Below are 27,951 nucleotides of genomic sequence, written 5' to 3'. Positions count from 1 at the left end.
ACGTTATATGGTGTTTCTAAACCCCTGCCGCATTTTATATTGGGAGAATGACAATAAAAGTTTTTTTAATCATGAAAATGACATTTTGACCCTTCAAAATGACAGAACTCCTTTGAAGTCCCTAAATGTTGTTTTGTCATTAAAGAATTAATGTAAATGATTAAATTATTCTTAGTTCAAATATCAATTGTTATTTATAAATTTTACTTTACGATTCAAAATTTTTTTTAAAAAATTATAAGAATTTAACAGTAATTCACAAGTTTACATTTAAAATCATGATATTGCACGTATCACACAAGGTTTGTTTTAAAATTCATAACTTTTCTTCTTAAAATTTAAGGAATTCAACAATAATGCATACATTTAAATTAAAAATAATTTGATCATTTATATTAATTTTTTAGTGATAAAAAAGTTCTTAGGGACTTTCAGAGGAATTATAATATTTTGAGAGGTCAAAATGTCATTTATATAATTTTAAAAATTTTTATTATTATTTTGCTTTTGTATTTCATTACACCTGATCGGAAGACCCGCCAATAAAGAGTTGACAAAAAGTAGGAGAACGCGAATTAACGCGGACTCGTTGGTTGGAAAAAAAAAAACTGAGGGAAAATGAGAATGGGGGACCATTTTTAAGAAAAAATAATGTGGGATCCAATAACAAAGGGTTGAGGGAAAAAAAAAGGATAATTTCATTTAAGGATCACAGTAGATTGTAGACTTAAATTTCAGGTAGCTCCAAAACAATTTTAAAATTTCAGTTCAATTCAAGAAATAAAAGTTAACATAATTTTGAAGATAAAAAGATTAAAATATCCTTAACTTATTATATAAAATTACTATTTCTTACTTCACTTGTTAATTTATGAATATGAGTTACAAATCATCTGAGTTGACGTGTCAATAATTATATAAAACTTAATATTAGTTTTTTAATCATAAACAACATCAATTGTAAATTACTAATAGATCTTCTAATTTACTAACATCAATTGTAAATTATTGATAGATCTTGTAATTTATAAGTAATATTGATAAATTACAAGTGCATTAAATAAATTAACAACTAATGGTTCTGCATAATAGGTGAAGAGTATTTTAATATTTTTATTGTTAAAATTCTTTTGACTTTTCTCCCTTAGATTAAATTAAAATTTCAAAAAAAATTTAGACTTACTTGAAATTAAGTTTATATAGTGGTCCTTGATTGAAATTCTTTAAAAAAAAATTCAAAAAAAGATGTTACCGCGCAATCAATTATTTTTTTTTAAGAAAATCACAATCAAGAACTTTTCAGATCACTTTATTTGCCAAAAAAAGACCAAAAAACTCTAAAATTGCTCAGTAAGGATAAGAGACCAAAATATAATTAAAATTTAGTTTGAAAAGACAAAATTACCTATCATTTCAAGTTTGAACCCACAATCCCTTGGTTGCTCAAAAATATTACTAACCAAACCTCTATATATATATATATATATATATATCATAACCTTTGTTTTTACATTCCAAGTCAAATATTTATCAAAACTTAATGGTTACTTGTCATTTCAAAAATGATAATTCATTAAATTATTAATAAGACTTGTTAAAAAATTAATATGCACCAATTTTTATAAATATTTACTTATTTTTATTATCAAAAACTTTATATGCCGCAAACTTATATATACATGTTATTTTATTAAAATTTGCTTGTCAAATTATTAAAAAAAATTAAAATTAATAACAAAATTTATTATTTTATAAATAATTATTTATTATTTTATAAATAATTATTTATTAAATTATCAATGAGAACTTGTTAAAAAAATTAATACAAACTTTTTTTAATAAATTTTTATATATTTTTATTATTAAAAGTTTACTTATCAAAAGTTTATATGAACTTATAATTTTATTAAAATTTAATTGTTAAATTATTAAAAAAATTAAAAATTAATAAAAAAATTTATATTTTATAAATGATTACTTATTAAATTATTAACGAGAACTTGCTGAAAAAAATTAATATGTATTTATTTTTATAAATGTTTACTTGTCAAAAGTTTATGTAAATTTATTATTTTATTAAAATTTACTTGACAAATTATTAAATTTTGTTTGAATGTTTATAAAAATTTGTTATTTCATAAATAATTACTTATTAAATTATTAATTGAGACTTATTAAAAAAATTTAGGTTAAAATATACTTTTGATCCTTTAAATTTATATAAGGTTTTATTTTGATTCTTAATTTTATAAAGTATTTTTTCAATATTTTAACCCCAACACTAATAGTTTTAAGTGTTTATTTTTTTATTTCAATTATTGTTATTTTTTTTTAACATGAAATTTTTGTCATTATTCAAAAGTTTAATGTAAATTTTTTTGTAATAAAACTAATGGTAGTATGGTTAAAGAATTTAAAAACACTTTATAAAATTAAAAAATAAAAATAAAAATATATATAAAATTATAGAATTAAAAATATATTTCAACCAAAAATTTAATTTCTAACCCTTTTTTAGTAAATGCTTGCTAAAATAATTTCATGACTTCCGCGAACGAAGCCTATAATTAGTTCATTGTCAATTTATCATGCGGCCTGCTAATGCTGTAGCTGTACGATTCCTCCTAGGCTTCAACCTCCTCCCGTCCACCTCGTGGAAGATATCCTTCGAGCGAAGTCTTGCCCTTTAACTAATAAAAAATGAAAAATGGGTCTCGTTCTTACTGTTCAAACAACTGTAGTTCTGCAGTAACAGTTATTATGCTTCGCTAAAAGTATTATTTATATCCGTACCAATACTTATCACTATTCTTCTTCCTAATACTTATCCCGCCAGTTTTCTCTTTTCCATTCTTTCTTCTTCTTTTTCTTTTTTTCTATTTGACCACAAATGAAAGTGGATCCCGTTATCGCTGCTAAAAAAACCGTAGTTCAACGGGAACAATTATTATGCTTTACAATATTATTAGAAGATTAGATTAGATTCTGTTATTCTCTTGATGTTTCAATTCCGTTGTTACGACTTAGGCGTTGCGGATACCCCAGGAATAATTAAAAAATAAAAAAATGAGCCAAATGCAAAGTCTAGCAATCAAATTGTCAAAACTTTGGCGCCCCGCGGAAGGACCAACCGCTCGTGGGCAAATGACAGCCAGAGAATGGAGAGAAAGAGGGAACATAGTTCCGTTTCTCCAAAAGAGCCACGTTCACTGTTTTTCCACTACGTTTTTGTCATTTTCCTGCTCTTATTTGCCCTGGGGTTCTAGAATTTATCCCCCATTATTTCCTACCAATGATTGTTGTGCCGTCATGGGTCTACATCTTCGTTTTTTATTTCTGATTTTCATTTTATTCGTGGTTCAGATAACTATTTTATTGTGAGTTAATTAATTAGTTCATTTACTGCCTTCTCAGAGGAAGGCTTTAGCCATTGAGAGTTGAGACGCGTCTTGCAGAAGCCATGTCATTGGCGATGAGTTTCCGAGTTTCACCGTTTTCTGGAACTAACAGAGTGTTCAGGCATCGGTGCCGACTTAAAGCTCCTCGAAGCTTGGCTAATGGAAGCTCTACTGTATTGTCGTCAGATTCAGTCGCCGTTAGCCGAACCTCTCCGCCTGTCGATAGAAAGATAAATGATTCCGTCATTGAAGAAGGGAATGGGCAGTTACCGGTTACTAAAGATGAAGATAAGATAAGGAGTGCCGTTTTGACAGAGTTAGCACCACTTTGGGACGATGGTTATGGGACTCAGACTGTGGAAGATTACTTCATTGCAGCCAAGGAAATGAATAAGTCTGGTGATGGAGGGCCCCCCCGTTGGTTTTGCCCAGTTGAGTGTTCTCCTACTTTGAAAGACTCTCCAACTCTTCTTTTCCTACCTGGTAAACAATTTTTTCGTATTGCTTGATTTTAAATGCTCTGTGGTGTGATTCTGAGTCCTGTTTTTTGGGATATATTGGGGGGCCTGTGCGGTTAAAATGGCTCAGATAAAGTTTTTCTTTTTTCACGTTTTTCGATGAGAATGTTAATTGTATTCAACCGTCTGTCATGATTGTCTGTTTTTGAATATTATCTAACATTTTAAAATTGCTTGAATTCAACGCATGCAGGGCTAGATGGTACTGGAATGGGCCTGATTTTGCACCATAAAGCTCTTGGGAAGTATGTTGTATTATTCAGATTAATGAAATACTTAACATCTCGAGCTTGCAGCATTAGAGCCAAGGCTTTAAACATTGCATATGTGGAGTCTCTTTCTGGTTATTACAGTAATTATTTTTTTCTGTACAATGTTTAGTTGAAGGTTATTGGCAACGTTCATCCTTCTTGAAGAGAAATGGCCCCCCGACCTTACTTGAACAGGATCTATTCTATAGGCTCATTCCCCTGTTTCCTTGAGTTTAGAAGAATTGTTCCCATTAATTGTTTGCATTTGTGAACTTACGGCTACGCTGTCTATACTCGTGCAAATTCCAAGTTGACCATTTTATTGTCTGGTTCTCATGAATTATTCTGTCAACTTTTTTACGATTCTTTTCTTTTTACTTTTTCTTTCCTTAATGCAGGGCTTTTGAAGTTCGCTGCTTGCATATTCCTGTTCATGATCGAACTTCATTTGAAGGTCTTAGTCTTTTAAAGTATTCTTTTGTCGATTTTTCCTGGAAGTTATTGATCTATCTGTGTTGTGTTATATAGTTGTTGTTGTTGTTATAGTCATCCGTGTTTTATAGTTGTAGGTTTTATTGTTATCAGTACTAAACTGAGACTTATTTTCTTGAATTTCACAAATATGAAGGATTGGTGAAAATTGTTGAAGAAACTGTAAAACTTGAGCATGCTCTATTTCCAAATAAACCAATTTACTTGGTGGGGGATTCTTTTGGGGGATGTTTAGCACTTGCCGTTGCTTCTCGTAATCCAACAGTTGACCTAGTACTGATATTGGCTAATCCAGGTAAATCCGAGGATACTCTATTCATTTTGTAAAATTTGTTCTTGTCTTTTTCTTTTTTTTTTTCATGCGAAAGGTCAATCCTCCACTAAGGTTTTACATTATGGCTTTCCACTCTAGCTACATCATTTGGCAGATCTCGATTGCAGCCTTTGTTTCCAATCTTGGAGGCTTGGCCTAATGGACTGCATGCCGCTGTTCCATTTCTTCTTAGTTTTGTTATGGGTAAGTGATCTGTAATTCATTCTCGAGTGCTGCACGTCCTTCTTCATCTCCTTTCATTCTATATGACTTGTGGATAGGAATAAGTCCATGTATACTCCATTTGTTGCTGCTATGTCATGCACAAACGCATTATTATATATCGAATTATTTGTGCTCACGTTGTGGCCATGATCGAGTAATATGTTCGGTGAATCTTCTTCAATAGTTAATTTTTCAAAGAAGCAAAACTTCTATCTTGTCATGTTTCCAATTTGCAGTACAAGACTGTGCAACGAATTTTAGGTAAAGTAGCATTTTCTGCACCTTTAAGAGAATGTTTAATGGTCACGCATTTAAAGCTTCTTGTTTCTTATGAATTCTAGGTTCTAATTATATTAATCATGATCCAGTTCCTTTTGTTTGAAGAGCTGCCACAAGATTAAAGGAAATCACTCAATAAAACAGCATTAAAAAAATAGGCAGCTTATATTTTTTTTTAAGTCTTAAGGTTGTGAGCATTCGAATTGCTTTTTTACGGTTTTATTCAAAGGGAGAGTGATCAAATCTCTTACTTCGGCTTTGTATTAATAGAATTTTTCTTTGACTTTCTGGGTTCATGCTACATTGCTTTATTATATCATGATATCAGGTGATCCAACAAAAATGGCAGCTGTCAACATTGAAAATAGGCTTCCTCCTATGAAAAAAATTGAACAATTGTCTTACAACCTTACTGCATTGCTGCCATGTCTTCCTGTAAGAAGTGTTTAATATTCCATCCATTTTTCTAGGCTGTATGATTTTATATTTATTCCACGATTTTTTGGCTCTACTTTATGACGAACTTGAAAGTTCCTAATATTCAGGCTGTATTTTACTTTGTCTGATCTCTTATCAGGAGTTGGCCGATATTATACCAAAGGATACCCTTCTTTGGAAGCTGAAGCTTCTTAAATCTGCTGCTGCATATGCTAATTCACGTCTTCATGCTGTGAAAGCTGAAGTGCTCGTGTTAGCTAGGTTATTACTGAGAACATTTCTTCACTCCATTTGCAATTCTGTTTATCATGTGTAATATAAAATATGTATCGAGTTACTTTAAAGTAGATTGACAGAATTTTAAATTCTAGTGGCAATGATAAAATGCTTCCCAGTGAAGATGAAGCTAGAAGACTAAAGAGCTCATTGCAACACTGCAAAGTACGTCACTTTAAGGACAGCGGACATACCCTTCTTTTGGTACGCGAAATGACTTTATATATTTGCAACCATCTTTTCTACGTCTTCTAGTGCTTCTAAATATGGTCTTTGGAGTCGAAGTTCATAACTTGCTGGTTTGCTTCTATGATGTCACAATATCTTCTATTTCTGTTATTTGTTCACCCAGATAACCGTAACTTCTTTGTTGTGTTCTTTCTCTTTTTAAGCTAATTTTGTTAGTTTTTTTTCTTAGCTACGCATGGATATATGCCACAATATCTCTTGTATTCAAGAAATTTTTTTAGGATATGCAGTCTCTTTAAATGATAAGTGCTTTTACAGTACATCACCATAAAACGACAAACAAATGAAAGGATGTGCTAATGTGTACAAGTTATATATACAATGCTCAGGGTTATGGGACGAACTTGAATAATTAATTGTATTTTATGCGTGGTAGTGTAGGAAGCTGGCATTGGTTTGTTGACAATAATCAGGGGGACTTGCATGTACCGCCGTTCAAGGAGACGTGATTTGGTCATGAATTTTATTCCTCCCAGTGCGACAGAATTCAATTATGCGAGGGATCAAGTAGTTGGGTAATTTGATTAAACAAGAATCAAAATCATAATCTTTTTTTTCTTTTATGAACTTTCAGGGCTTGCAGCGTAATTCTTGCAATCAATTTGTTATTAGCTGTCTCTTATTCCCAAAAAAATAAGAATAATAAGTCCAAAGCTGATAAGCTGATCGCATGAACGACAGGTCATTTCGTATTGCTACTGGTTCTGTGATGTTCTCAACTTTGGACGATGGTAAGATTGTGGAAGGTCTCGCTGGTGTTCCAGATGAAGGTCCTGTCCTATTGGTTGGTTATCACATGCTCATGGGATTAGAGCTTATTCCCCTTGTTGATGAATTTTTAAGGCAGAAGGGTATCATGCTTCGTGGTATGGCCCATCCTGTGCTGTTTATGGAAAACAAGGATAATTCTTCTGCTGAGTTTTCTATGTCTGATTGGGTAAAGATATTCGGTGGCGTACCTGTTTCAGCAACCTATCTTTATAAATTGCTTTCAGAAAAATCACACGTTCTCCTATATCCTGGTGGAGCACGTGAGGCTCTCCATTTCAAGGTGCATCAAGTTCCTTCGTTCTATAGGGTCTTCTTTCTATTTCAACTGGAGAAAAACTGATGCTCTAGTAAATATCTCCATTTCACTGTCATGTGCTGGGGATCATAGGTTTCTACCTATATCATGAAGTCAAAGATACAACTGTGTTCGCACTAGCTTCGTAATTCTGTCTTGTTATTCATGCTTGTCGATAATTTAAAATCCGTACTTATTTGCTTCCATAGTTTCCAGGGAGAGGCATACAAGTTAATATGGCCTCAAAATCAGGAATTTGTGAGAATGGCAGCACGGTTCGGAGCCACGATTGTGCCATTTGGAGTTGTGGGTGAAGATGATATAGCTGAAGTAAGTTCTTTACTTTGAAGCCTCGACGCCTTCATTTTCTTCTGCTAATCTACCAAGTTAAGGCTGACTTCAGCTTTACTCCCCAACAAAATTTGGAATTGATATTTATTACCTCAAACTGTTAGGATGTCGTGTAATTGTGGATGACACCTTTGCTGTGTTTGGGTTGAATGTGTGGGTGTAAGGAAGAAAATTGTCGGTGACTTTTATTCTTGTGAAGCTTGAGTTCGTGGTTAATTGTACTTGCCCTTTGGTTTGACCATTGTTGCTCTGGCTTTAACAGTTGGTACTTGACTACAATGATCTAATTAAGATCCCCATCATTAACGATCACATCAGAAATTCTAATCGTGATGCTATTAAGATAAGGTAATTCTTTTTCTTGACGTGTTTCTCTTTCACTAATTCTTCCTATTCCATCACAACTGAGGATTTGGCTCAAATAAAATACTTTTTTCAGTTCTTATTATTAGATATCTCTAACTATCTTATTGGAACTAAGGAGAGATTATTAAATTATTAATCTTGTTTGAAAATTGAATAAATTTTTAATTTTACTCCTATTTAAATGAAAAAAATTCAAATTTGCATTACATTCTTTAGTTAATGAGTTAAATAGGGGTAATATTAGAAAAACATAATTAATATCTCATCAAGCCCTTCTAAAAGGTGCTCTGTAATAAGGATTGTAGGGAGTATATTGCAATTGAGGATATTGTTTAGGCATATTCTTCCTTTAGTCCACATTATAAGGCACCTTCTAAAAGCATTTTTCTTTCTTTAATAAAACACACTATAGGCGTTAATTATATTTTTCAATATTATCCCCATTCAAACTCATTAACTATAAAAGAGAATGTAATGCAAAATTCAAATTATTTAATTAAAATAGAGGGCAAAATTGAAAGTTTATTTTATTTTTAGATAAAGTTAATAGCGTAACTACTTTTTTTTGATTTCAGGTTTCACTAAAGTGGTTGAGTGTGTCTTATAATAAGAATAGAGGGAGTATAACATTTTCCTTAAAAAAAATGGTCATGGAAAAATTTCACTGTAGATCCTTGAACTAAATATAATAAAAAAGAGAATTCTTGAATTTCTAAAACTTCACTGCAATTCTAGGGTATTGAATTGAAATTAAAATTCTTTAAGAAATGATAAGATTGTCCCTATTAAAATTCTCTAACACAATTTGTTCGTGTCCCTATTGTATGTTTTTCATTACCTTTAAGGTTGTTCGTATCCCTATTTCACTTGTTTATTACAACAATTTCATTTAAATTAATTCCAAAGTATTGCTTTCATGTTAGTACGACTTGTTCGTGTTTTTACTGCATGTGATTCATTATCCTTCAAACTACTGTTTATTACCTATCCTACTTTACTTGTTCATTACAACACTTTCACTTGAATTAATTTCAAATGTTGCTTTCATGATAGCATGACATGTTCATGTCCCAACTGTATGTTGTTTATTACCCTTCAAACTGTTAGTCATTGTTCTATTTCGCTTATTTATATTCCTACATATTTATAGTTCATTTTTTCCTATTAAATTTTTTTTCCCTCTTCCAATAGAGACAATCTTGTCATTTTTTAAAGAATTTTAATTTTAATTCAATACTCTAAACTTGCATTGAAGTTTCAAAAATTCAAGGGTTCTCTATTTTATGATCTCTAGTCAACGAATCTTCACTAAAATTTTCCCAATAGTTATTGTTGTGTGGATTCCTTTTCATTTTATCAAACTTATCTTTTTCCTCCCTTAAATTGTAGGGATGAGACGAGTGGGGAGGTAGCAAACCAAAGCCTCTTCATTCCAGGGCTACTACCCAAGATACCCGGTCGGTTTTACTATCTATTCGGGAAGCCCGTGAGAACGAAAGGCAGGGAGAAGATGCTAGAAGAGAAAGACAATGCCAACCAACTGTACCTGCAAATTAAATCTCAAGTTCAGCACAATATAAATTACTTGATCAAGAAGCGTGAGGAGGATCCCTATAGGAATATTGTTGATAGAATAATGCATCGTGCAATTTATTCTTCCGATACTCCAGCATTCGAGCCCTGAAAAGTGTTCAATAATAGGTATATTTTCATCATAATTACTTAAGATGGGGTATATTTTAAGTGCCAGATCAGCAAATTTTAATTTATTCCCCCATCTTATTCTGGTGTCACTGTGGAACAGCCTTGCACATATTTGTAATCCAACAGCAAATGATAGCCGGTGCCAGTGGATTACAAAGGAATGTTAAGAAACCAAGAGTTGGTGGTGGAGATGGAGCTCTTAGCATGCTGGCAAAATAGACATGTGTTACCGGTCCATTTAATATTTAGTCAAGTAATTTAATTTCTATCTGGCGAACATTGAGTTGGAGAAATAAAATATATTATTGCGAGATACCTTGAGCAGGGAGAAGGGGCAGATTTGTAGTGAGAGTCTGTGATGATATAGTTATGATTCTTGGGAGTACTGAATCGTGACTATTTATAATAATGTATCATAAAACATATTATTGCGATTATATATTACTGAATCATGACTATTTATTACATTTTTGTAATTGTAATAATGTTCAGTTCATTCTCCATCTCTCGTCTCTTTAAACGTTCTGCATTTTTCTGGAGATTAATAACCACTTGAATCATGACTATTTATGTACATACTACAACATCATTTTTTTTTCTTTTTTTTTTTCTGGGCATCCCTTCTGCTTCATGAAGACCTTCTCTTGAAGTTGACTTGATGAGGCAAAGAAAACTGCGGAGTAAGCGATCCAAAGCTTGTAGATTACTCGGAAGTTGATCTCTTGTGGGATGTGGCCGACACCATCACTTCGGAAAACTTGTTTTCAACCACTTAAGAACCAGAAGCAGTGGAGAAGATAGGCTTGTGTACAGAGAATAAGATTCTGTTTCAATATGCTATTTTGTCAAGCCAAGAACAGGGACAGAATCCATATCCAGGCATATGTCACGTAAAGGTAGCATATGGTTCGCCCCAATGCTTGATAAGTTTGAATCTGTCTTTTTTAAGTGGACTGAGGTGGAATGTAAATTCTCATAATCTTTCTTCTATATAGGGAGAGCTTGTAGATTAGAAGAGTTGGCAAAACAACAACACTGAAAAAAACAGAGTGACTCTGGACAAGAGGCATGGGAGGATATGGTTACCGGCTCCAGACCTACACCAACTGTGCTACTATGGGGTCAAGGACAGGTGAAATATTTGGACCCGTTACGCTTCTTCCCAAGTCCGACGTCAGTTCAGAGGACTACTACGACTACGACGAATACGATCATGTTCAAAGCAAAACATTAGTCCCTGTTGTCTCGAAACCTTACGACGACTACAGACATGGCGCTCCAACAAAGGTTTACCCCGCCAGCTATGATGATGAATGGCACATGAAGACTAAACCGGTTCATGTTCATGGTCGCCCACATGGAGGCGACGAGTTGCTTCCAAAGAGGACAATGGTTCCGGTGGCCACCAGGCCTAACGGTGGCTATGAATACCCAAACAGCTCTCCGACAAAGCCATACCACCCCGGCAACGATAACGAGTGGTATCGCCAACACAGGGATGATGAGTTGCTTACCAAAAGACACTCAGGGGTACCAGTTGCTTCCAGACCTTTAGGCGCCGATGAATACGGACATGGGTCTCCCAAGAAGACTAATCCTGCAAGAGACGATGGGAAACCCCATAACTTGCTAACCAAAAGAACAGTGATACCGGTCGGTACCAGACTTGATGGCCGCGAATACGAACATAGCTCTCAGACGGCACGGGCTAATCCAGCGAGACATGATACTGATAGCAAACGGCATGGCACGCAGGAACCTCCAGCAAGCCAACCAGTCATCTGGACAGATTGGCGTCGGTCCCCCCGGTCAGCTGCATATAATGGTAACGAAGAAGAACCCAAGGCCACTGATAGCACAAACAGAAGCGGCAAGCCTATAATTAGTCAAGATTGGAGTTCATCCCCAAGAAAAGGGGCCAGACTCGGTGAGGCCACAGATGATATTGACAAGGTTGCGGAGATGTTTATACAAAAAACAAGGCTTGCCCGTGCTTCAGAAGGTGAATACAAAGTCCCCAAACCCAGTGCAAAGAATCCTTTTCCAACTCCAAATTATGATTCCCGCGATCGCAGACACTTGGGTGCGGATAGGCCAACCCCAACTGACCCAACTAATCATGGCCTTGGCGGTTCCATCGACGCTATCAGGTGCTCTGCAACCATAGACAGCTGGCAAGCTAAGGAGAAGTATAATGGCGAGAGGGTCTGAAATGAGTGCAGTTCTCGTGTTCGGAACGCTGGTTTTGACTAGTCCTGAGTGTTTCTCTGTCGATGCTGTCTTGTCACTTATTGTGTTTACCTTCAACTCTCTGTTACCAAGTTGGTGCTTGTAATTGTAGCTCTATGTAAGCATAGGTGGTATGAAAACTGAGAAGGCATGGATCATAATGTAAGGTGCTATAACTAAGGCTAGAATAAATTTGTCTAGTATGCTATGCTTGCTGCTTTTCAAGCTTGCAGCTTCCATATTCAAGTGCAAATCTTTGACACATGCTTGGATGTTGGACCCGCATAGACCAGGTAGGGTCCCGGAATCAGTCTATTAAATTGCGAAATCTAATACGTAGACCCACTGGCCACCGCCATTCCTTCGGAAGCCACGGATACAAGAGGATTTGCATTTGATGATGGTATTTAATATAAACTCTGAGTACGAATGCTATTTAAATTATTAAAATTTAAATCTAACAATTTAAATAAATTTATTTATTTATTAACCTTAAATGAAATATAATTTTATAATTATTGATTTAAATTTTAAAAGTTCCGATTATAAATTCCAATCCAATACCAGAGCTAGATCACACATTCATTTGAGCTGTTCTCACTCTGAGGCGCTCGAGTTCGAAACGTTGGTTTCAATAATTTTTTTTATTGACTGGATTTTTGAATTAGTCTTATAGTCAAATAAGCCAAATTAAAATGAGAAGCAATTTTTGCTTATTTTTATAATCAATCATGACTTGAGACTTTTATAAAATTTTAACCTAAGCCAAATTATAAAATTTTATAATCAATTTTAACTTATATTTATTTGTTTTTGAATGAAACTTACTTTTATTTCAACTTTAGTTTATAATATATATATATATATATATATATTTAAAAAAAAAGGCAACGGATATACGTTGATTGCTTCGGGCATGCATTACATTCTACGTAACTCTTTTTTTTTTTTAATTCTTATTGTTTTACTTTGAAAAAGAAGAGTAATAATAACACTGGATATTACACCGTGCTGCACCCTACACTTCGATGAAAGTGAAACTTGCAGTCTGAATTTTTTTTTAATGTAAGATCACAGAAAAAATCATTCAAAATTAGTTCAAATTAAAATGTATAAGAGTACTATATTCTGGTAGAGGGTTATCAGCAAAAAAAAATTTCTTTTGAACTCAGCTGCGAAACTACTAAATTCAAAAATTGGACGAGCCGATGAGGTTATTTTGGCTATCTATATTAATCGACTTACAAAACGCAGCGAAAATGCCTTTAGGGTATAACATATATACATATATCAATTTCCTTAATCCAGACTGACGAAGCTAAGTCTAGAACTTAAATTTATTATTTATCCACATTAATTTCAAGAGAATTGAATTATAACAACAGTTTAAAGAGTTATTATTACAGCTTTACAATTTTTTTTTTTACGTCGTTGGAAATTTTACAAGACTTAAAATGGTCGGTTTTAATTATCCTTTCATTTATCCTCGCACCGAAGTGCAGGTGCAGCATGCAGAATAGACTATCACTTCAACCACAAAAGGTAACTTGATTACAAAATTTGTAATATTTCGCCTCCTTAAGCAGAAAAGGGGAAAGCAAGGAAATTTTCCGTGGCATGGAATTCCAGTTTCGTTTCCTATTACCATCAATCAGTTTACCCTCAGGTTTCCGTCACTTTCTCCCAAAAAGAACTCCCCCAATGGCCTACGGTTCAAGCTTTGTGCTATATTAAATTTTGCTCCCACTCTGGCAATCCTTTTTCTCACGTCCAGGTCCTTTAGCATTAAACTTCGCGCAGTTATTTGAAAAGGTTTGATTCGATGTTTGATGCTTTCTTATATATTTATCAATATCCTTTTTGGTTTTATCAAGGAATTTCCGATTGATTTCAATATGATGTCTTTTTGAGGGGATTGTTGGATGTTACTGCATGCCGATAGGTAGTTTGGAAATATCTTTTTGTTTTGAGAGGGTGACATAATTTAAGACAAGGATTTGCAGTTGTAAATAAGCTCTGTTTATTTCTTGAGCTGTTCGGTTATAGCTGCTTCATTTTAGGTGTTTCTAGAAGTTCTGTGGCATATATACAGAAACTATTCGACACTCCTAGAAGGCTCAATAATGGTTTGCTACTTGATTTACCGCCAGCTCACACGTTTTACACTAATTTCGGTTGGTCTGCAGAATTAATCTTAAAGTAGACACATTCAACCATGTTCACATGGACACACACAAACTGTTTATGGCGCGTTGGTGTTTCCTGTGTGAAGAATATGTTTGGTGATTTTGCTCTTCTTCATAATGTTGGACAATTTGGCAAAATTGATAGGCTTCTTTGGCTTTCTCCCATAAATTGGCTAAATCGAAATATATGTAGCCTGTGTAACTTATGTAGTTGAAGCGGTTTCCTTATTTCTATGCTTTATTATTTATTCCTTTATTCCATATATAATGCAATGAGAAGTAAACATAGAATGTCAAGCTCATCTGAGTTTCATTATTTAAAGAGAGACATAGAGAACATAAATATGTTGCTCTCTTTACGTGGTGATTGATAAATTGCCTATCATGTTTACCTACTACACTTTAGTGTACATTCCTCTGGGATGGAATTTTCTTCTTTTAAGCATCATATATTTGTATGTGGGGTGAAGACTCCTCTAAATAACCCATGTTTCTTTATACTTATGTCTAACCATCTCCATTACCTTGGTAATGGGGGGTGGGAGGTGAAGGAATGAAAAGGGATCATTTTCCTTTGTTTGAAACTTCTAAAATTGAAGGGAAGGAAACAGAAGGGGAATAAGCACCCAAAAAAAAAAATCCCCCTTAAATATCCTTACCTTGTTTCCTTCTGAATTTGTGGGGATGGCAGTAAAGAGGGAGAATGATCCTCCTTTTGATTTTAAAAACTTGTTGTTTACTATGATACCTCAAGCTTAATAAGGTAAGTTTATGATAATTATATTGCAATTTTCAACTTATGTTCCCATTTATTCTCTCACGAATCATTCAAACAAGGGAAAGATAGCTCTTTCCAACTCCACCCCAATTCTCTTTTAATCTTTTAAGCACAACCTTAATTCTGACAAAATATATTACTTTTCAATTTGGGCATGGGGACTCACTTGTGTGCAGAGATGTATAAGAATCAGTTGCAAGAGTTGGCTCAAAGAAGCTGTTTTAATTTGCCAGCCTATTCATGCATACGTGAAGGCCCAGATCATGCTCCTCGATTCAAAGCAACTGTAAACTTCAATGGAGAGACATTTGAGAGCCCAACATTCTGCTCGACTCTTAGAAAGGCTGAACATGCAGCAGCTGAGTTAGCTCTAAACATCCTTGCAAAAGGAGGTCTTTCTGCATCTTTGGCAGCAAGAGTTCTGGTGAGCAAATGTTGAAACCTTTATCATTCTTTTACCTTTCTTTCCTGTATTTCACTTATATTTCTCTCTTCTTTGAAACTCACAACTACTTGATTTACATGTCAAGTACTAGTAAGTCTTTTGAGCGCTAGAACATCAGGGTTAAGTATACATTAGCCAAGAGAGCTCTGCTCAGTTTGCTGCTTGTTGTTTAATGAGTGATATGAATACACTGATTCTGATGCCCCTTTTTTTGTGGGTTAATACTTTATTCCTCGCAAAATCTTGGGTTCTTCCTCCCTTTTTTATTTGCAACAAGATGATGTCTCTCCCTTTTCTTTTTATCTTCTTCTATGTTTAACTTTTGGTTGGGGAGAGGGTGGTGTAGGATGAATTATGTTATTCTCTATCTTTGAATTGTTCTCATGGGAGCATAGAAAACTTCTTTATATGTATGGAGACATTTAGACAGATACGCACACAAATTTTTTCTTCTTTTTAATAATAATTGGTATTTACATGTCGACAGGACAAAACAGGAATATACAAGAATTTACTCCAGGAAACTGCTCACAGAGCTGGATTGAATCTTCCTGTTTATACAACTTGTCGATCTGGACTAGGTCATGTTCCTATCTTCTCAAGTACAGTTGAGATTGCTGGAATGAATTTTTCTGGCGAGCCTGCTAGGACCAAGAAACAGGCTCAAAAAAATGCTGCAATGGTTGCTTGGACTTCATTGAGAAAATGTGAGCCTTTTGTTGCTTTTACTGTATCTCTCTTCCTTAGTGCCCAAGTTGTTTATACATTTGCATGTGGAGTCTGCACCCAAACATTTTGCATGATCAAGATTTTTTCTTCAATTCAATGCACTCTTTCTTTCTTTTTTGGGTTTTATTTTCATCTGTTTCTTCTAACTCTAATTATTTGACATCCTCTGTTTAGTGTCACAGCATCACTTATCTCCTCCAACATTATTTCCTTCAGAGTCTAAAGGCGATGAAGAACAGGAACAAGTCATCATTGCTCGGGTTCTTGCAAGTTTAAAACCGTGGGAGTCAAAGGACTTCTCAGAAGGTGATCACCAACATACACAGCAAAGCCACTCTACATCTCTGGAATTGCCAATGCCAGGCACGTATCCTGTGCAATTCCAAAGTTGTGGCCTCTCTGGCTTTTCCCCTGGTGTGTCAATGTATCACATATGGCAGCAAGAACAAATTATACAACAGCAAAATCACCTCTTGGCGCTAGCCATTGCACCACCTATTCCATCCACACCACAAGGCTTCCCCTTGATGCAGTCGGTGCTCCAGTCAGACTACTGTCTTCATATTCCAGTCAAGGAGTCAGTGTCAGTTCCTGCAGGACCAAGATTATACAATCCTGCATTAAGCCCTTCATTTTACTTTTCAAGCTGCAGTGTTTCTGATCGAAACAGGTCAACAGTAATCATTAGAGAGATTCATGAGGAAAAGCCAGAAAATTCAATAGAGTTTTCTCAATCTGAAGTTCCTAATTTCTCAAATTGCGATCCAGGTAATAAAACAAGAGCCCTTAGACCAGCTCTTGAGTATGAGAGACAAAAGCGAGGTGTGTCTGAAAGCGGAAGTAGAAATATTGAGCCACATAACCCTCCTTATATTGACAATTTTTGCCCCATACTGAGAGCCTATCGGAAAGCAAATGCAAATAGAAGTTTAAAACCGCCCACATCTGCATCTTCAATGATCAGAACCATGGATCATGCTTCGTCTGCGGAGCCCAGGTCACAACAGAGAGAACTTCCTCTGTCAGTTTCCTCAGGGATGAAAACTGGGGTCCGAGGAATTCCAGCCATGCCCATGTCTGCGAGGTTTGATATGGTGGGAGCACAGCCTCCTTCTCTATCCATGGCACCACCTGTACGAATCAGATCTGTTGTGCCTGTCTGCTCAGCTCCACCGAGGAAAGCCATTGACGAAATGTCGAAAAGTAAGAATTAAAAATTAAAACGCGTTGGCGAAATGTGTCAAGAAGTTGATCTGGGGTGCAATATCAAATTATGAATGTGTGTGTGTGTGCGCGCATGCCACAGGCGTTATATTCAAAAGCTACCGTGCTTAATAACGGGTCTGTGCTTTTACACGGACCAATAATTATTTTTCATGTTCATTGATAAATCTGCATTTCCTTGATGCCTTTGTGTGAAAGAATTGGTGAAATTCGGGTAAATCTCTCCTTTGTCTATAGAGCATGAGGAAATGAGAGCAGATTTTAACCAGAAAAGTGAGTAGTAAAGCATTGTCATATGATAAATAAGCACTTGCTGACTAACTTTCTAGTGCATGACAAAATACTCGCAACTAAATTTCTGTTGCATCTTGTTCATATTCACGAAATTAAGGCCATGCTTCAGGAAGATTAAGCTCTCAAGCTGTTGGACGGGTCTTCTCATTCAATGGTCAAGAAGTTCCAGTTCTCGAGGCTCGAAGCTTTCTTGAAACATGACTCCAGGGTTACGCGTGAAATTTGTTGGGATATCCTAAATTCTGGACTTGGTTATTTACTTGATAGATAATTGGGGTACTTATTCATTTATGACGATCCAAATTTTGACTCGTTGGTGGGGTTGCTTTGTGAAAGTGATTGACATAGTTGTTAGAGGGACATGTGGACATGATTGAAAGGTGTTTCGTCGTTTGTTCATTTGGAGGTTTTTAATTAAATTCAAGCAATTAGTATTTGTTGGGGGTACTCCTTTCCTTGGCCTATTACATCTCCAACTACTTCATTGAAATATAGATAACTAATTCATTAATTTTGTTTAAAAATAAAAAAACTTTTTAATGTTATTCGTATTTAAATTCAAAATTGAAAATTTTTAAATTTATATTAAATTCTCTCCCTCTCATACTTGATAACTTTGAAAAGGAGTAATATTGAAAAAAAAAATTAATTAATATCCTATCAAATGACCGCATCCATCATTTCTAGAAAATATCTTACTATGAATTATGAAAGACTATAAGGAGCATATGAAAGTAAGTGAAAATAGTATTTGTTACGAAAGAAAAGTCACCTTCTCAACTAATTGTGACATCTATTTTCAAGACAAGATGAACTTATCGTAATCAAAAGTAACATTAACATTGAAGCATAAGACATTGAAAAGCTGGTTCCTCCACATGGCAGTCGGTTGGACCCATTCCCATTAGATGAATCTGAACCCAGTAAAGAGGCTAAGCACGTTATTAGTTGAGTGACGTACATGGACATACAGAAGTGGGGATTCAAGAGAGGTTACGCGGAAGAGGACGCTTTCTCGACTCGTTTTAAAGGTGAAGGTGGTGGGGGTAAAAAGTTAAATATCCCCGGATTATGAATTTTTCTCAAGTGTAAATAATATTTTGAAAATCTAAAATTACATACTTTTATCTTTTGTTATATTATATGAAAAAAAATTGAATTAAGAGTTATTTTTAATCCTTGAACTATAGAAGAAAAGTCACAAATACTTTTAAATTCAATCATGAGTCAATTCTGTTTCTCAACTTTAAAGATTTCTTCTATCATCACCTCAGTATTAAAACACTTAACTTCTATTATTTATCAGTGGGTCCTATTATTTTTTAATATTTTTTATTAAGTTAATGGTTATTTTTTATTTTCAACTTCTATTTTAAAAGGTCATTTTTGTCCTTTCAATTCAAATAGCTATAATAAAAAAATATAATGTGGGACTCACTAATGATCAACTAATTGTGAAAAAAATGAGAAAGGAAATCTTTAAAGTTAAAAAATAGAATTAATCTATATTTGAGTTTAGGAACATTTATGACCTTTCATATACAATTCTTAACCCAAAAATAATATAAAGTTTTCTTTAAAATATGTTATTAAAAATACATTTAAAATTTTATATTTTGACATCATTAGTATTAAAATTATACATGTTATATTAACTAAAGTTGGCTTGAGTTGAGAAAAGTCGACTCATCTATAATTGACAGAGCCTACTCCTTGTTCATATAAAAGAATATATATATATATATATATATATTCCATTTACGTTCTAAAATAATAGAATAAACTGAATTATTGAAATAAAAAATAAATCAATATTAGTCATCAGTATATTAATAATTCAATATATATATATTTAATATAATAATATTATAAAGGAAAAATGATAATAAAATATTTTTAAAATATATAAATAATAATTTAATCCTTCAAAATGCTATAATTTCAACAAAGTATTTAAAGATTGTTTTATTATTAATAAATTTATATAAATAATTAAATTATCTTTGTTGAAAATAAAATGATTTACTGGCTTTATTTAAATAATCACAACCTTCTTTCTTATATTCACAATAATGCAACAATAAATTATAACTTCATATGTTAAATTCTTGATTTATTATTGCATTATTACTAATATAAGATGATTATTTAAACAAAATTTGTGAATTGTTTTATTTTCAACAAGGACAATTTAATCATCTATATAAATTTATTAATGATAAAAAAATTCTTAAGGACTTCAATAAAATTATGATATTTTAAGAAACTAAACTGTCATTTATCTAATTCAAAAAAATTTATTATCATTTTTCTTATTATAAAATCTATTCCTAAGTTTAGGTTAAACTCTGAATAAGAAGTGGGATTTATGGTCTTGTCATGTTTTCAATTTTTATGCTTTGAATAAAGAAGCTTTAAATTTTTTGCCCCATGAATGAAAAATTCAAAAAGAATATCCATGGGTCTTTGTAAAGCCATATTCTGTTGTTGTTGTACCATCGGCGTTGTAAAGAAAGAAGTGCGTGACTTTTCTTTTCCCATTTCTTCTTTCTTGATAACATTTCGCAGTTCTTATTTATTTGTTTATGCCTTGGTCGAAAATCTAATTCGACGGGGAGGTTCGGGGCTTTGACTTGGGCAAAACGAGAAGATCCGCTCGTCACTACATTCCCTCTCTTGTCTGAACTGGAAAGAGGGTAAAAAGACCAAACAGTGTCGGGACAGGATCAAACAAACACAGCTCATATTCCCTCTCTCTCTCGCTTGACCCGCAACAACCAAACTGGCTAATTTAGCATCGATTACTGTAAGACTCTCTTACTTTTGATTCGGCTCAATCTTGTCATTTCTTTCTAAATGCATCAAATATTCTATTTACTCAGATCTTTCGTTTTCACTCATTCTATTTCCACTACTTTGCCACCCACTGAATCTCGCTCGCTTTTACTCAATTGAAAATTCTAAATTTTGCCGGTTCTATTTGCGCTCATGCCTCTTGAGCTTTGTGGGTCATTCACTATTGAAAAGTGGAAAGGTTCCTTCAAGATTTCAAAACTCTTTTCATCAGATGATGTATATGTTTTCTAGTTTTGTTTATTAATTGTTGACCTACCTAGTTAAGGATGCCTGTGATTTTTATTTAGATTGCAGTGATTGTTTGATTACCAGAAGCCTATACCAGGACTATGTTTAGATTCAAGATATGGGGTGTGTGATTAGTCGAGAAGTCTCATCTGAAAAAACCTCAGAGGTGAAAGAGGATAGGAATTTGAGTGCTGGATCGAACGGGAAGATAGATGAAAACTCCACGGGGACAGCTGAAGGGGAAGTGGTTGAGGTCCAGAACGTTGGCAACCAAAAGGAAGAGAGAAATGATTATGATGGTGGGGCCCAGGTTCAGCAGCCCCGGGGCAGAAGGAGAAGGTCAAAGCCAAACCCAAGGCTAAGTAACCCTCCGAAGCATTTGCGGGGGGAGCAAGCAGCGGCTGGGTGGCCCCCGTGGCTTACGGCAGTGTGTGGAGAAGCACTTAGTGGGTGGATTCCTCGGAAGGCTGACACATTTGAGAAAATTGATAAGGTGTGTTTGTGTTTGCTGGGAAAACCTCTGTTTCTGTTATTTGTTAGCGCATGCATTGCATCATGCAAAATCAATATACTTTTAATTGTAACCTTTTGCGGCATGCTTGGTCATGCTATATATGGGCTCTATATTTAAAGCCCAAGCTGCATGTTAAGAACCCTGCAACAACTGTGTTTTTGATACCTCCAGTGCATTCTTGATTGATTTCTTTGTATAAATTCTCTTCCTTCGTTTTTTCTAGATTGGGCAAGGAACATATAGCAATGTGTACAAAGCTAAAGACATGTTGACTGGTAAAATTGTTGCACTAAAGAAGGTTCGGTTTGACAATTTGGAGCCTGAGAGTGTGAAGTTCATGGCCAGAGAGATTCTTATTTTGCGAAGATTGGATCATCCCAATGTTGTAAAGTTGGAAGGTTTAGTCACATCAAGAATGTCCTGTAGTTTGTATTTGGTGTTTAATTACATGGAGCATGATTTGGCTGGACTTGCTGCAAGCCCAGGGATCAAGTTCACCGAGCCTCAGGTTAGAACAGGTTTGCCTAGAAGATTTAAGAAGTGGTTAAATTAAATAAGCTTCTGTAAACTTTCTTTTCATTGAGAGTCTCTGATGTCTGCAATTACTTTGTTTCCTATTGCAGGTCAAATGTTACATGCACCAGCTATTATCAGGACTTGAGCACTGTCATCACCTTCGAGTACTTCACCGTGATATTAAAGGATCAAATCTTCTTATTGACAATGAAGGAATACTTAAGATAGCTGACTTTGGATTGGCATCTTTCTTTGATCCTAACCATAAGCTGCCGATGACTAATCGTGTAGTTACACTTTGGTATCGACCTCCTGAGTTGCTTCTTGGTGCCACAGAATATGGTGTGGGAGTGGACCTTTGGAGCGCAGGTTGCATTTTGGGAGAGTTATTGGCAGGAAAGCCAATTATGCCTGGTCGCACAGAGGTTACAGTTAATATATATTGTTTTGACTAATAGGATTCATCATTTCACTGATGTTGTGTTATAACTCTGATTGTCTAATGTGATTCTGGGATTCTCTATCTTATAACTAGTCTTATACTCCAATAATTTTGTCTTCTCCAAATATCTGCATTCTGTCTGCTGAGTATTTGGCATCTCTGTTAGATTTCAAAGTGTACTCTAAAATGTGTGAACGGCATGTTTCACACCTTTTCTTATCCATTTTTTGAATGCTTAAATAGGTGGAGCAGCTGCATAAGATATACAAACTATGTGGTTCCCCCTCAGATGAGTACTGGAAGAAGTCAAAGTTGCCCAATGCTACCTTGTTTAAACCTCGAGAGCCTTACAAGAGATGCATACGAGAGACATTTAAAGATTTTCCACCTTTTGCACTTATGCTTATTGATACTCTTCTTGCACTTGATCCTGCAGAACGGAAGACTGCATCAGATGCCTTAAGAAGTGAGGTGGGGCTTTGAAAATCCCCAATTATGCCATTATTAAAAGAATTCTGTTATATTTTCCTTTTGTTTACTGCCCTGTTAATGATATTATGATTTCATGTCACAGACTGTTTAGAATGAATATGAATATTTATTTAATTGGTTCATTTAGATTCATAATTTAAATTTGCTTTCTGATGATATATATATATATATATATAATAAGCTGCATATGGAAGTGAAGCCCTGTGATTTTCATGTTCAATGGGTTTTATCAGGCAGGATGATGATTCTCAACAGCAATCATTTCCTTTACATGCTTATGATGCTAACAACAATCTTCATGTGGTCTGATTCTTGAGTTTCTTTGTTTTGGACATATCTTCTATGAACAATGCGCCAGAAGCCCTGAATTAGTTTTAGAGGAAAATTAATTTTAATTTTTTATGAGCTTGATTCTGTGCTTTTCCTGGGCTTTGTCTATTATGGTAAAGTACGCAGACACTCTAGAGTTCTTGTCATGCGGATTACCTCTGAAGTCACTTTTCTCTGTGGTGTTTAACTGCGAGTTAGAATTAGAATTAGAGGTCAATTTACTTTCTTGGTGACATGGTTCATATAGCTATGGTAACAAGTGCAGGAAATTATGAAGTGAAACTTGCCTTAAATCTGATGTAGATGTTATCTATAATAAGCATTGACGATCTTTGATGTGTCAAACTCATACACCCTTTGCTTGGTTTTTCTATCATATCGCAGTTCTTCACCACAGAACCTTATGCCTGTGATCCTTCTAGTCTTCCCAAATATCCGCCAAGCAAGGAAATGGATGTTAAACAGCGAGACGATGAAGCAAGGAGGTATATGTGCCCTTACATTTGCTTCCTGCATATAAGTTATGTTTTTCCTGTGCATTTTTTAAGCTTTGCGATTGTGCACATCACATAAGGTGAGTAGATAAAGGGTGACTGCTCTATATCTTAATTTCTTTGGTTGGTTAGGCAGGCCACCCACATGTAACACATTCATAGAGGCACCATTATGAGTACTTAAGTGGAATGGGGAATTCTCTCACCAAAATTAGTTATGGAGGTGGGAGAATGACCCCCACCTAAATACTCAATAGAACACTCCATACTTCTCAATGTGGAACTTAAGCATTCCTCACTCCCTAAGTCTCGAACAATTGGTTCCCTTTTGAGGGTCGATGTCCTATTGGTTACATGTTACTGATAATTTACTTGACTTCCTTGCTGATTAGAATCTGGTGGAGGTAGCTTTTTCCAAAGGATTAAGGGTCATTTTTTTTCTTGAATTTTACACAAACGGTCATAAATGCTTCTAAACTCAACTATGGGTCAATTTTGTCTCTCAACTTTAGAGATTTCTTTCCTCATCACTTTGCCATTTTCTCACTATTAGTTGGCCCCATATTTTTTTATTATTTTTTATTTGAGTTAAGAGGGCAAAATGACCCTTAGAGTAGAAGTTGAGGGGCAAAAATGTCCCTTAACCTGATAAAAATATTTAAAAAATAGTGGAACTCACTGATAACCAATGGACGTTAAGTGTTTTTAACGTCAGGGTGATAATGGAGGAAATTTTTAAAGTTAAGGGATAAAATTGACCCATAGTTGAGTTTAAGAATATTTATGACCTTTTCGTGTATGATTCAGGAACAAAAATGACCCTGAACCCTTTTCCAAAACTGTCAACTACTGGTTTTAGTACCAATTGATAGGTACTTAAGTAAGTTGGAGAATCCTCCTCTAAAAGCTAGTTATTGAGGGGAGAGAAAGGAGAATCACCCCACTTAAATACCTTAATAAAATATGCCATACTACTTAATGTAGAACTTAGACTTCTCATACTCCCTAAGTCTTCACCACACATAAACATGGGTATGTATAGAAAGTTGTGCCTTTTTCTTTTTGGTTAATGTTTTTTGTTATGATTTAGCCATCTTGTAATTTTTGACCAAATCTGAGATAATTTGTCAATATGGATTTCAGACAACGAGCTGCAGGCAAAGCTCAAGTTGATGGTGCAAAGAAACCCCGAACACGTAATCGTGCTAAACCTAATCCTGCTCCTGAAGCCAACGCTGAGCTTCAATCCAACATTGATGTATGTTCAAAACCATTACTGCTATGGATAATTGATACTATATGTTTGATGCCTATTAAATCACTGGACAATGCTATGGGATTATTAGATCCTCCAATAATGCTTAATTAAATTAAATGTTTGACATTGAGGGAGGACTGTTGGCTAGTATACCTTCCTGACCAATGTTGCACTGGATTGGTGCTGGAGTGAATTAGACACAGAATTTTGTGATCTGATGTTCAAAGTTTTTAATAACCACCAGGCTAGATATATTTAGAAGTTGAAATTATCATGTTGCTTGCTTCTTGTAGACCTTAATAACAAATACTCCCTCTGTTCTAAATTATAGGGCACTTTTAAAGGAGTTTTTCCGTACCAAAATATAAGATACTTTGAGTAGATTAAGGTTTCATTAAATGCACTAATTTCAATATTACCATTTCTCTCTCTATAATTAATTTTTGTCTCTTCTCTTTTCAATATATTAAATGATAGGTATTTTTGGAACTTTATATTTTTGTTTTGGAAAGATAAGATTGTTAAGTGTATTCAATGAGATTTATTGGTATGTAAAATTTTATCTAAAAGTGTCTTATAATTTAGGACGGAAAAAATCAGAAAATACATTATCTCTTTTGATCTGTTCCTCATTAATTATATTTTTTTTTCTTTTGGAGTTATTTTGGCTGGTTCATTTTTTATGGGCGAGAAAGCACATGCTTGTAACTTTTAGTGAAAAATACACTAATTATATTTGTTGCTACAATTTCATGTGTTACAGAGAAGGCGTCTAATAACTCGTGCAAATGCAAAGAGCAAGAGCGAGAAGTTCCCGCCTCCACATCAAGATGGACAACTTGGTTTTCCCTTGGGATCTTCACATCATATTGATTCAGATATTGTTCCTCCTGATGTCTCTTTTAGTTCAACCTCATTTACGCATTCAAAAGAACCGTTCCAAGCTTGGTCAGGTCCCATTGATGCACCCAAGCAGAAGAAACATGCTACCAGTGATGCACTGGATTTATCGAAACAACGTACAGGTGCCCTCAAGAGTAAACGTTAAGGGAAAGAAATTCATTGCTTAGATATATTCATTGCATTATATAGAATCAAAGTAAGAAATTTCTCCGCCTTTGCTGCCATATTTGGGATGAAGTCCAGAAGCCGCCAAATCTGAATTGTGATCGGGCCTGTTGCTTGCCTGCTTCCAGAATGAAGTATTGCTCAACTCAAGTGCAAGGGTAACATCTTTTTTCCAATCTCACCCTTCTTTTCTTTCTCCCATTCAACTACTTTTTTGTATATTGCTTTATATGGATTTACATCCGCCCTTCTATGTTCAATCTGCTGATAGAGCGAACAATTATTATATAATGTACATGGCGATTATATCATTATCGGGATACTTTTTCATGAAGTTGATGAAGATGAATCCTTGAGATATTTTTTTTGTCCTCTTTAGTCAGTGAGATAGGTAGCGCTCTGTGGTACAGACGAACACACTGAAATGTGGGTGAGTATCTTCAAATCCTATACCCAAAATTCTTGAAGGACGATACTGCCGTCCCAGAAAATATCAGAGTATAAAGTTCAAGTTGGGGTTGTCATTTGTCTCCCGAAGCTCGAGCTGCCCCAAATGGCCCGTGGTCAGTTTTTGACAGGGAGATGATGTCCACTGCCAACGCTCTACAAAGAACTTGAAATCCTAGTATTGTGGAGCGTGCATGTTGAAGATATTCTCGGTATGGCTGCTTCGGAAGCTGCGTTGAACTAGGAAGCGAATCCACAGGCAAAACTTGAGAAATGACCTGGGTATAGTGGCCAGTGGGTGAGAGTGCTGCGGAAGAAGATGAACAACAATGTTGTTTATAGTTTTTGTTTACAAATTGTGTGCGATCTAATGATGTTTGCATTGACAGCTTATGACGAATTAGAAACAGATGTGTGTGTGTGAAAATTAGTTGTTCACACCAAAGGAAGAGAGAACAAATTAACAATCATGCCAGTGAACAGTGAATGTTGAATAGTATTTATCTATTTTTCTTTCATATGATAAGTTGATTGATTGATTTTGTGCTAACGGCTCTCTGCTCGACAATCGCTTGGGAGGTTAATCCCATTTCCTTTTCCCAACCACTCTAAATTAGCGAGAATAACGGTGTCTCTTTGAGTAAGTTGACAGAAGCGCAAGCCTGTGACATGCATGTATGAAAACATAGTACATTTTGTTGAGCCACGTATCTACTAGTGGCGGCGGAGGTCTTGATCTTATACTATAAGTCAAAAATCCAAAAGTGTAGCAGCAATTCATGTACATCTGGGCAAACAAAAAAAAAAAAAAGCAGTAATACATGTATAACGTACATTATGTATTCTAGTTGGAGTATTCTTCATTTTATGGTCTCCGAGGGAGAAATTTATGGAGAACGAGAGAGATGACCATCTACATACCTTGCTCGCTCTGTAGTTTCTTGCTGCCTGGTGGATTGGATGGAAAGCAGTAGTTATAGTGGAGCCAATCAAGTGTTTCGGGCGAACAATGGTGAGAGGATGATGCTAAAGTTTTAAAAGAGAATGGATGACCTGTCGCAGCTGCATCAGTTATGCCATATGGACAAAAACACAAGCTTTAGTCCATGGCCAAAATTTTCATATAGCACCAGTTAAACAAGTGACACGAGAAGTCTTTTGGGGCTCATTGTTCTCACTCCTCTGGTGCAAACTCACTTGACTGTCTAAAAAGACAAAGCCAATAAATTGCACTGTTTAAATTACATATAAAAACAATAACAGCAAGCTATGCTTTCATTGTCTACGATAAAACAATAAAAGTAGCAAGCTCTGTTTTCAGTGTCTAAGATACCTCATCTAGAGCATTTTTTGCTGAACTTACATTTGTTGCTACTGTAGCATTTCCTAATTCCAATCTTTCAAGTTTTGAATTTAAAATAGAAGTCACTCCATATGGAAGACAATGAATTGGTCACATGTCGGAAGGTAAATACTACTATGGACGTGTGCAGTG

General features: G+C 34.8%; 4 protein-coding genes across 15 annotated transcripts; all 4 read left to right on the top strand.

Annotated features, from left to right (window-relative positions):
* The first annotated feature begins 3,215 nt into the window (after positions 1-3,215).
* Positions 3,216-10,422, top strand: LOC129305275 (phytyl ester synthase 1, chloroplastic). Of its 7 annotated transcripts, none has more exons than XM_054945290.1 (14): positions 3,250-3,881; positions 4,110-4,161; positions 4,566-4,621; positions 4,796-4,954; positions 5,072-5,176; positions 5,805-5,911; positions 6,054-6,175; positions 6,310-6,394; positions 6,821-6,954; positions 7,121-7,490; positions 7,722-7,835; positions 8,119-8,204; positions 9,612-9,923; positions 10,027-10,422. In XM_054945290.1, the coding sequence occupies exons 1-13, from the start codon at positions 3,461-3,463 to the stop codon at positions 9,904-9,906; spliced, it is 2,106 nt and encodes a 701-aa protein (XP_054801265.1). In that variant the 5' UTR covers positions 3,250-3,460; the 3' UTR covers positions 9,907-9,923; positions 10,027-10,422. The 7 variants fall into 7 exon arrangements, 6 of the variants coding, with proteins under 6 accessions (XP_054801268.1, XP_054801269.1, XP_054801266.1 ...); XM_054945289.1 differs by having other exon boundaries at positions 3,257-3,881; positions 6,286-6,394; XR_008591949.1 differs by lacking the exon at positions 10,027-10,422 and having other exon boundaries at positions 3,219-3,881; positions 6,286-6,394; positions 7,715-7,835; positions 9,612-9,667.
* A 142-nt stretch (positions 10,423-10,564) lies between these two features.
* On the top strand, positions 10,565-12,401 carry LOC129305277 (uncharacterized). Its single transcript, XM_054945295.1, has 2 exons — positions 10,565-10,822; positions 10,922-12,401. The coding sequence occupies exon 2, from the start codon at positions 10,995-10,997 to the stop codon at positions 12,135-12,137; it is 1,143 nt and encodes a 380-aa protein (XP_054801270.1). The 5' UTR covers positions 10,565-10,822; positions 10,922-10,994; the 3' UTR covers positions 12,138-12,401.
* A 1,253-nt stretch (positions 12,402-13,654) lies between these two features.
* Positions 13,655-18,258, top strand: LOC129306697 (double-stranded RNA-binding protein 2-like). 2 transcript variants are annotated; one of them, XM_054947408.1, is made up of 4 exons: positions 13,655-13,967; positions 15,296-15,543; positions 16,052-16,271; positions 16,468-18,258. In XM_054947408.1, exons 2-4 carry the CDS (start codon positions 15,298-15,300, stop codon positions 17,505-17,507), a joined length of 1,506 nt encoding a protein of 501 aa, XP_054803383.1. In that variant the 5' UTR covers positions 13,655-13,967; positions 15,296-15,297; the 3' UTR covers positions 17,508-18,258. The 2 variants fall into 2 exon arrangements, with proteins under 2 accessions (XP_054803383.1, XP_054803382.1); XM_054947407.1 differs by lacking the exon at positions 13,655-13,967 and having other exon boundaries at positions 13,974-15,543.
* A 2,123-nt stretch (positions 18,259-20,381) lies between these two features.
* On the top strand, positions 20,382-27,006 carry LOC129306055 (probable serine/threonine-protein kinase At1g54610). 5 transcript variants are annotated; one of them, XR_008592110.1, is made up of 9 exons: positions 20,383-20,617; positions 20,955-21,388; positions 21,633-21,917; positions 22,033-22,356; positions 22,611-22,838; positions 23,574-23,674; positions 24,827-24,941; positions 25,705-26,167; positions 26,389-27,006. XR_008592110.1 is itself a non-coding variant. In XM_054946376.1 (8 exons), exons 2-8 carry the CDS (start codon positions 21,014-21,016, stop codon positions 25,987-25,989), a joined length of 1,713 nt encoding a protein of 570 aa, XP_054802351.1. In that variant the 5' UTR covers positions 20,382-20,617; positions 20,962-21,013; the 3' UTR covers positions 25,990-27,006. The 5 variants fall into 5 exon arrangements, 4 of the variants coding, with proteins under 4 accessions (XP_054802351.1, XP_054802349.1, XP_054802353.1 ...); XM_054946376.1 differs by having other exon boundaries at positions 20,382-20,617; positions 20,962-21,388; positions 25,705-27,006; XM_054946374.1 differs by having other exon boundaries at positions 25,705-27,006.
* Positions 27,007-27,951: the final 945 nt, after the last annotated feature.

The sequence above is a fragment of the Prosopis cineraria genome, unplaced genomic scaffold, assembly GCF_029017545.1.
Source record: "Prosopis cineraria cultivar Desert tree isolate PC_DT_omini unplaced genomic scaffold, ASM2901754v1 PC3, whole genome shotgun sequence".
In the NCBI taxonomy this organism is placed as follows: Eukaryota; Viridiplantae; Streptophyta; class Magnoliopsida; order Fabales; family Fabaceae; genus Prosopis; species Prosopis cineraria.
Note: the sequence above shows the minus strand (reverse complement) of the source record. Positions and strands in the feature narration are given on the sequence as shown.

What these genes read in the sequence shown, in the direction of transcription:
- LOC129305275 (XM_054945289.1), top strand. Translation starts at nt 3,461, where the DNA reads ATGTCATTGGCGATGAGTTTCCGAGTTTCACCGTTTTCTGGAACTAAC. An exon ending in CACCATAAAGCTCTTGGGAA is followed by an intron (nt 4,162 to 4,565) that starts GTATGTTGTATT and finishes TCCTTAATGCAG; the next exon opens with GGCTTTTGAAGTTCGCTGCT. An exon ending in GTGAGGCTCTCCATTTCAAG is followed by an intron (nt 7,491 to 7,721) that starts GTGCATCAAGTT and finishes CATAGTTTCCAG; the next exon opens with GGAGAGGCATACAAGTTAAT.
- LOC129305277 (XM_054945295.1), top strand. Translation starts at nt 10,995, where the DNA reads ATGGGAGGATATGGTTACCGGCTCCAGACCTACACCAACTGTGCTACT.
- LOC129306697 (XM_054947407.1), top strand. Translation starts at nt 15,274, where the DNA reads ATGGGGACTCACTTGTGTGCAGAGATGTATAAGAATCAGTTGCAAGAG. An exon ending in CTTTGGCAGCAAGAGTTCTG is followed by an intron (nt 15,544 to 16,051) that starts GTGAGCAAATGT and finishes ACATGTCGACAG; the next exon opens with GACAAAACAGGAATATACAA. An exon ending in TTGGACTTCATTGAGAAAAT is followed by an intron (nt 16,272 to 16,467) that starts GTGAGCCTTTTG and finishes TCCTCTGTTTAG; the next exon opens with TGTCACAGCATCACTTATCT.
- LOC129306055 (XM_054946376.1), top strand. Translation starts at nt 21,014, where the DNA reads ATGGGGTGTGTGATTAGTCGAGAAGTCTCATCTGAAAAAACCTCAGAG. An exon ending in CATTTGAGAAAATTGATAAG is followed by an intron (nt 21,389 to 21,632) that starts GTGTGTTTGTGT and finishes CGTTTTTTCTAG; the next exon opens with ATTGGGCAAGGAACATATAG. An exon ending in AGCTTCAATCCAACATTGAT is followed by an intron (nt 24,942 to 25,704) that starts GTATGTTCAAAA and finishes CATGTGTTACAG; the next exon opens with AGAAGGCGTCTAATAACTCG.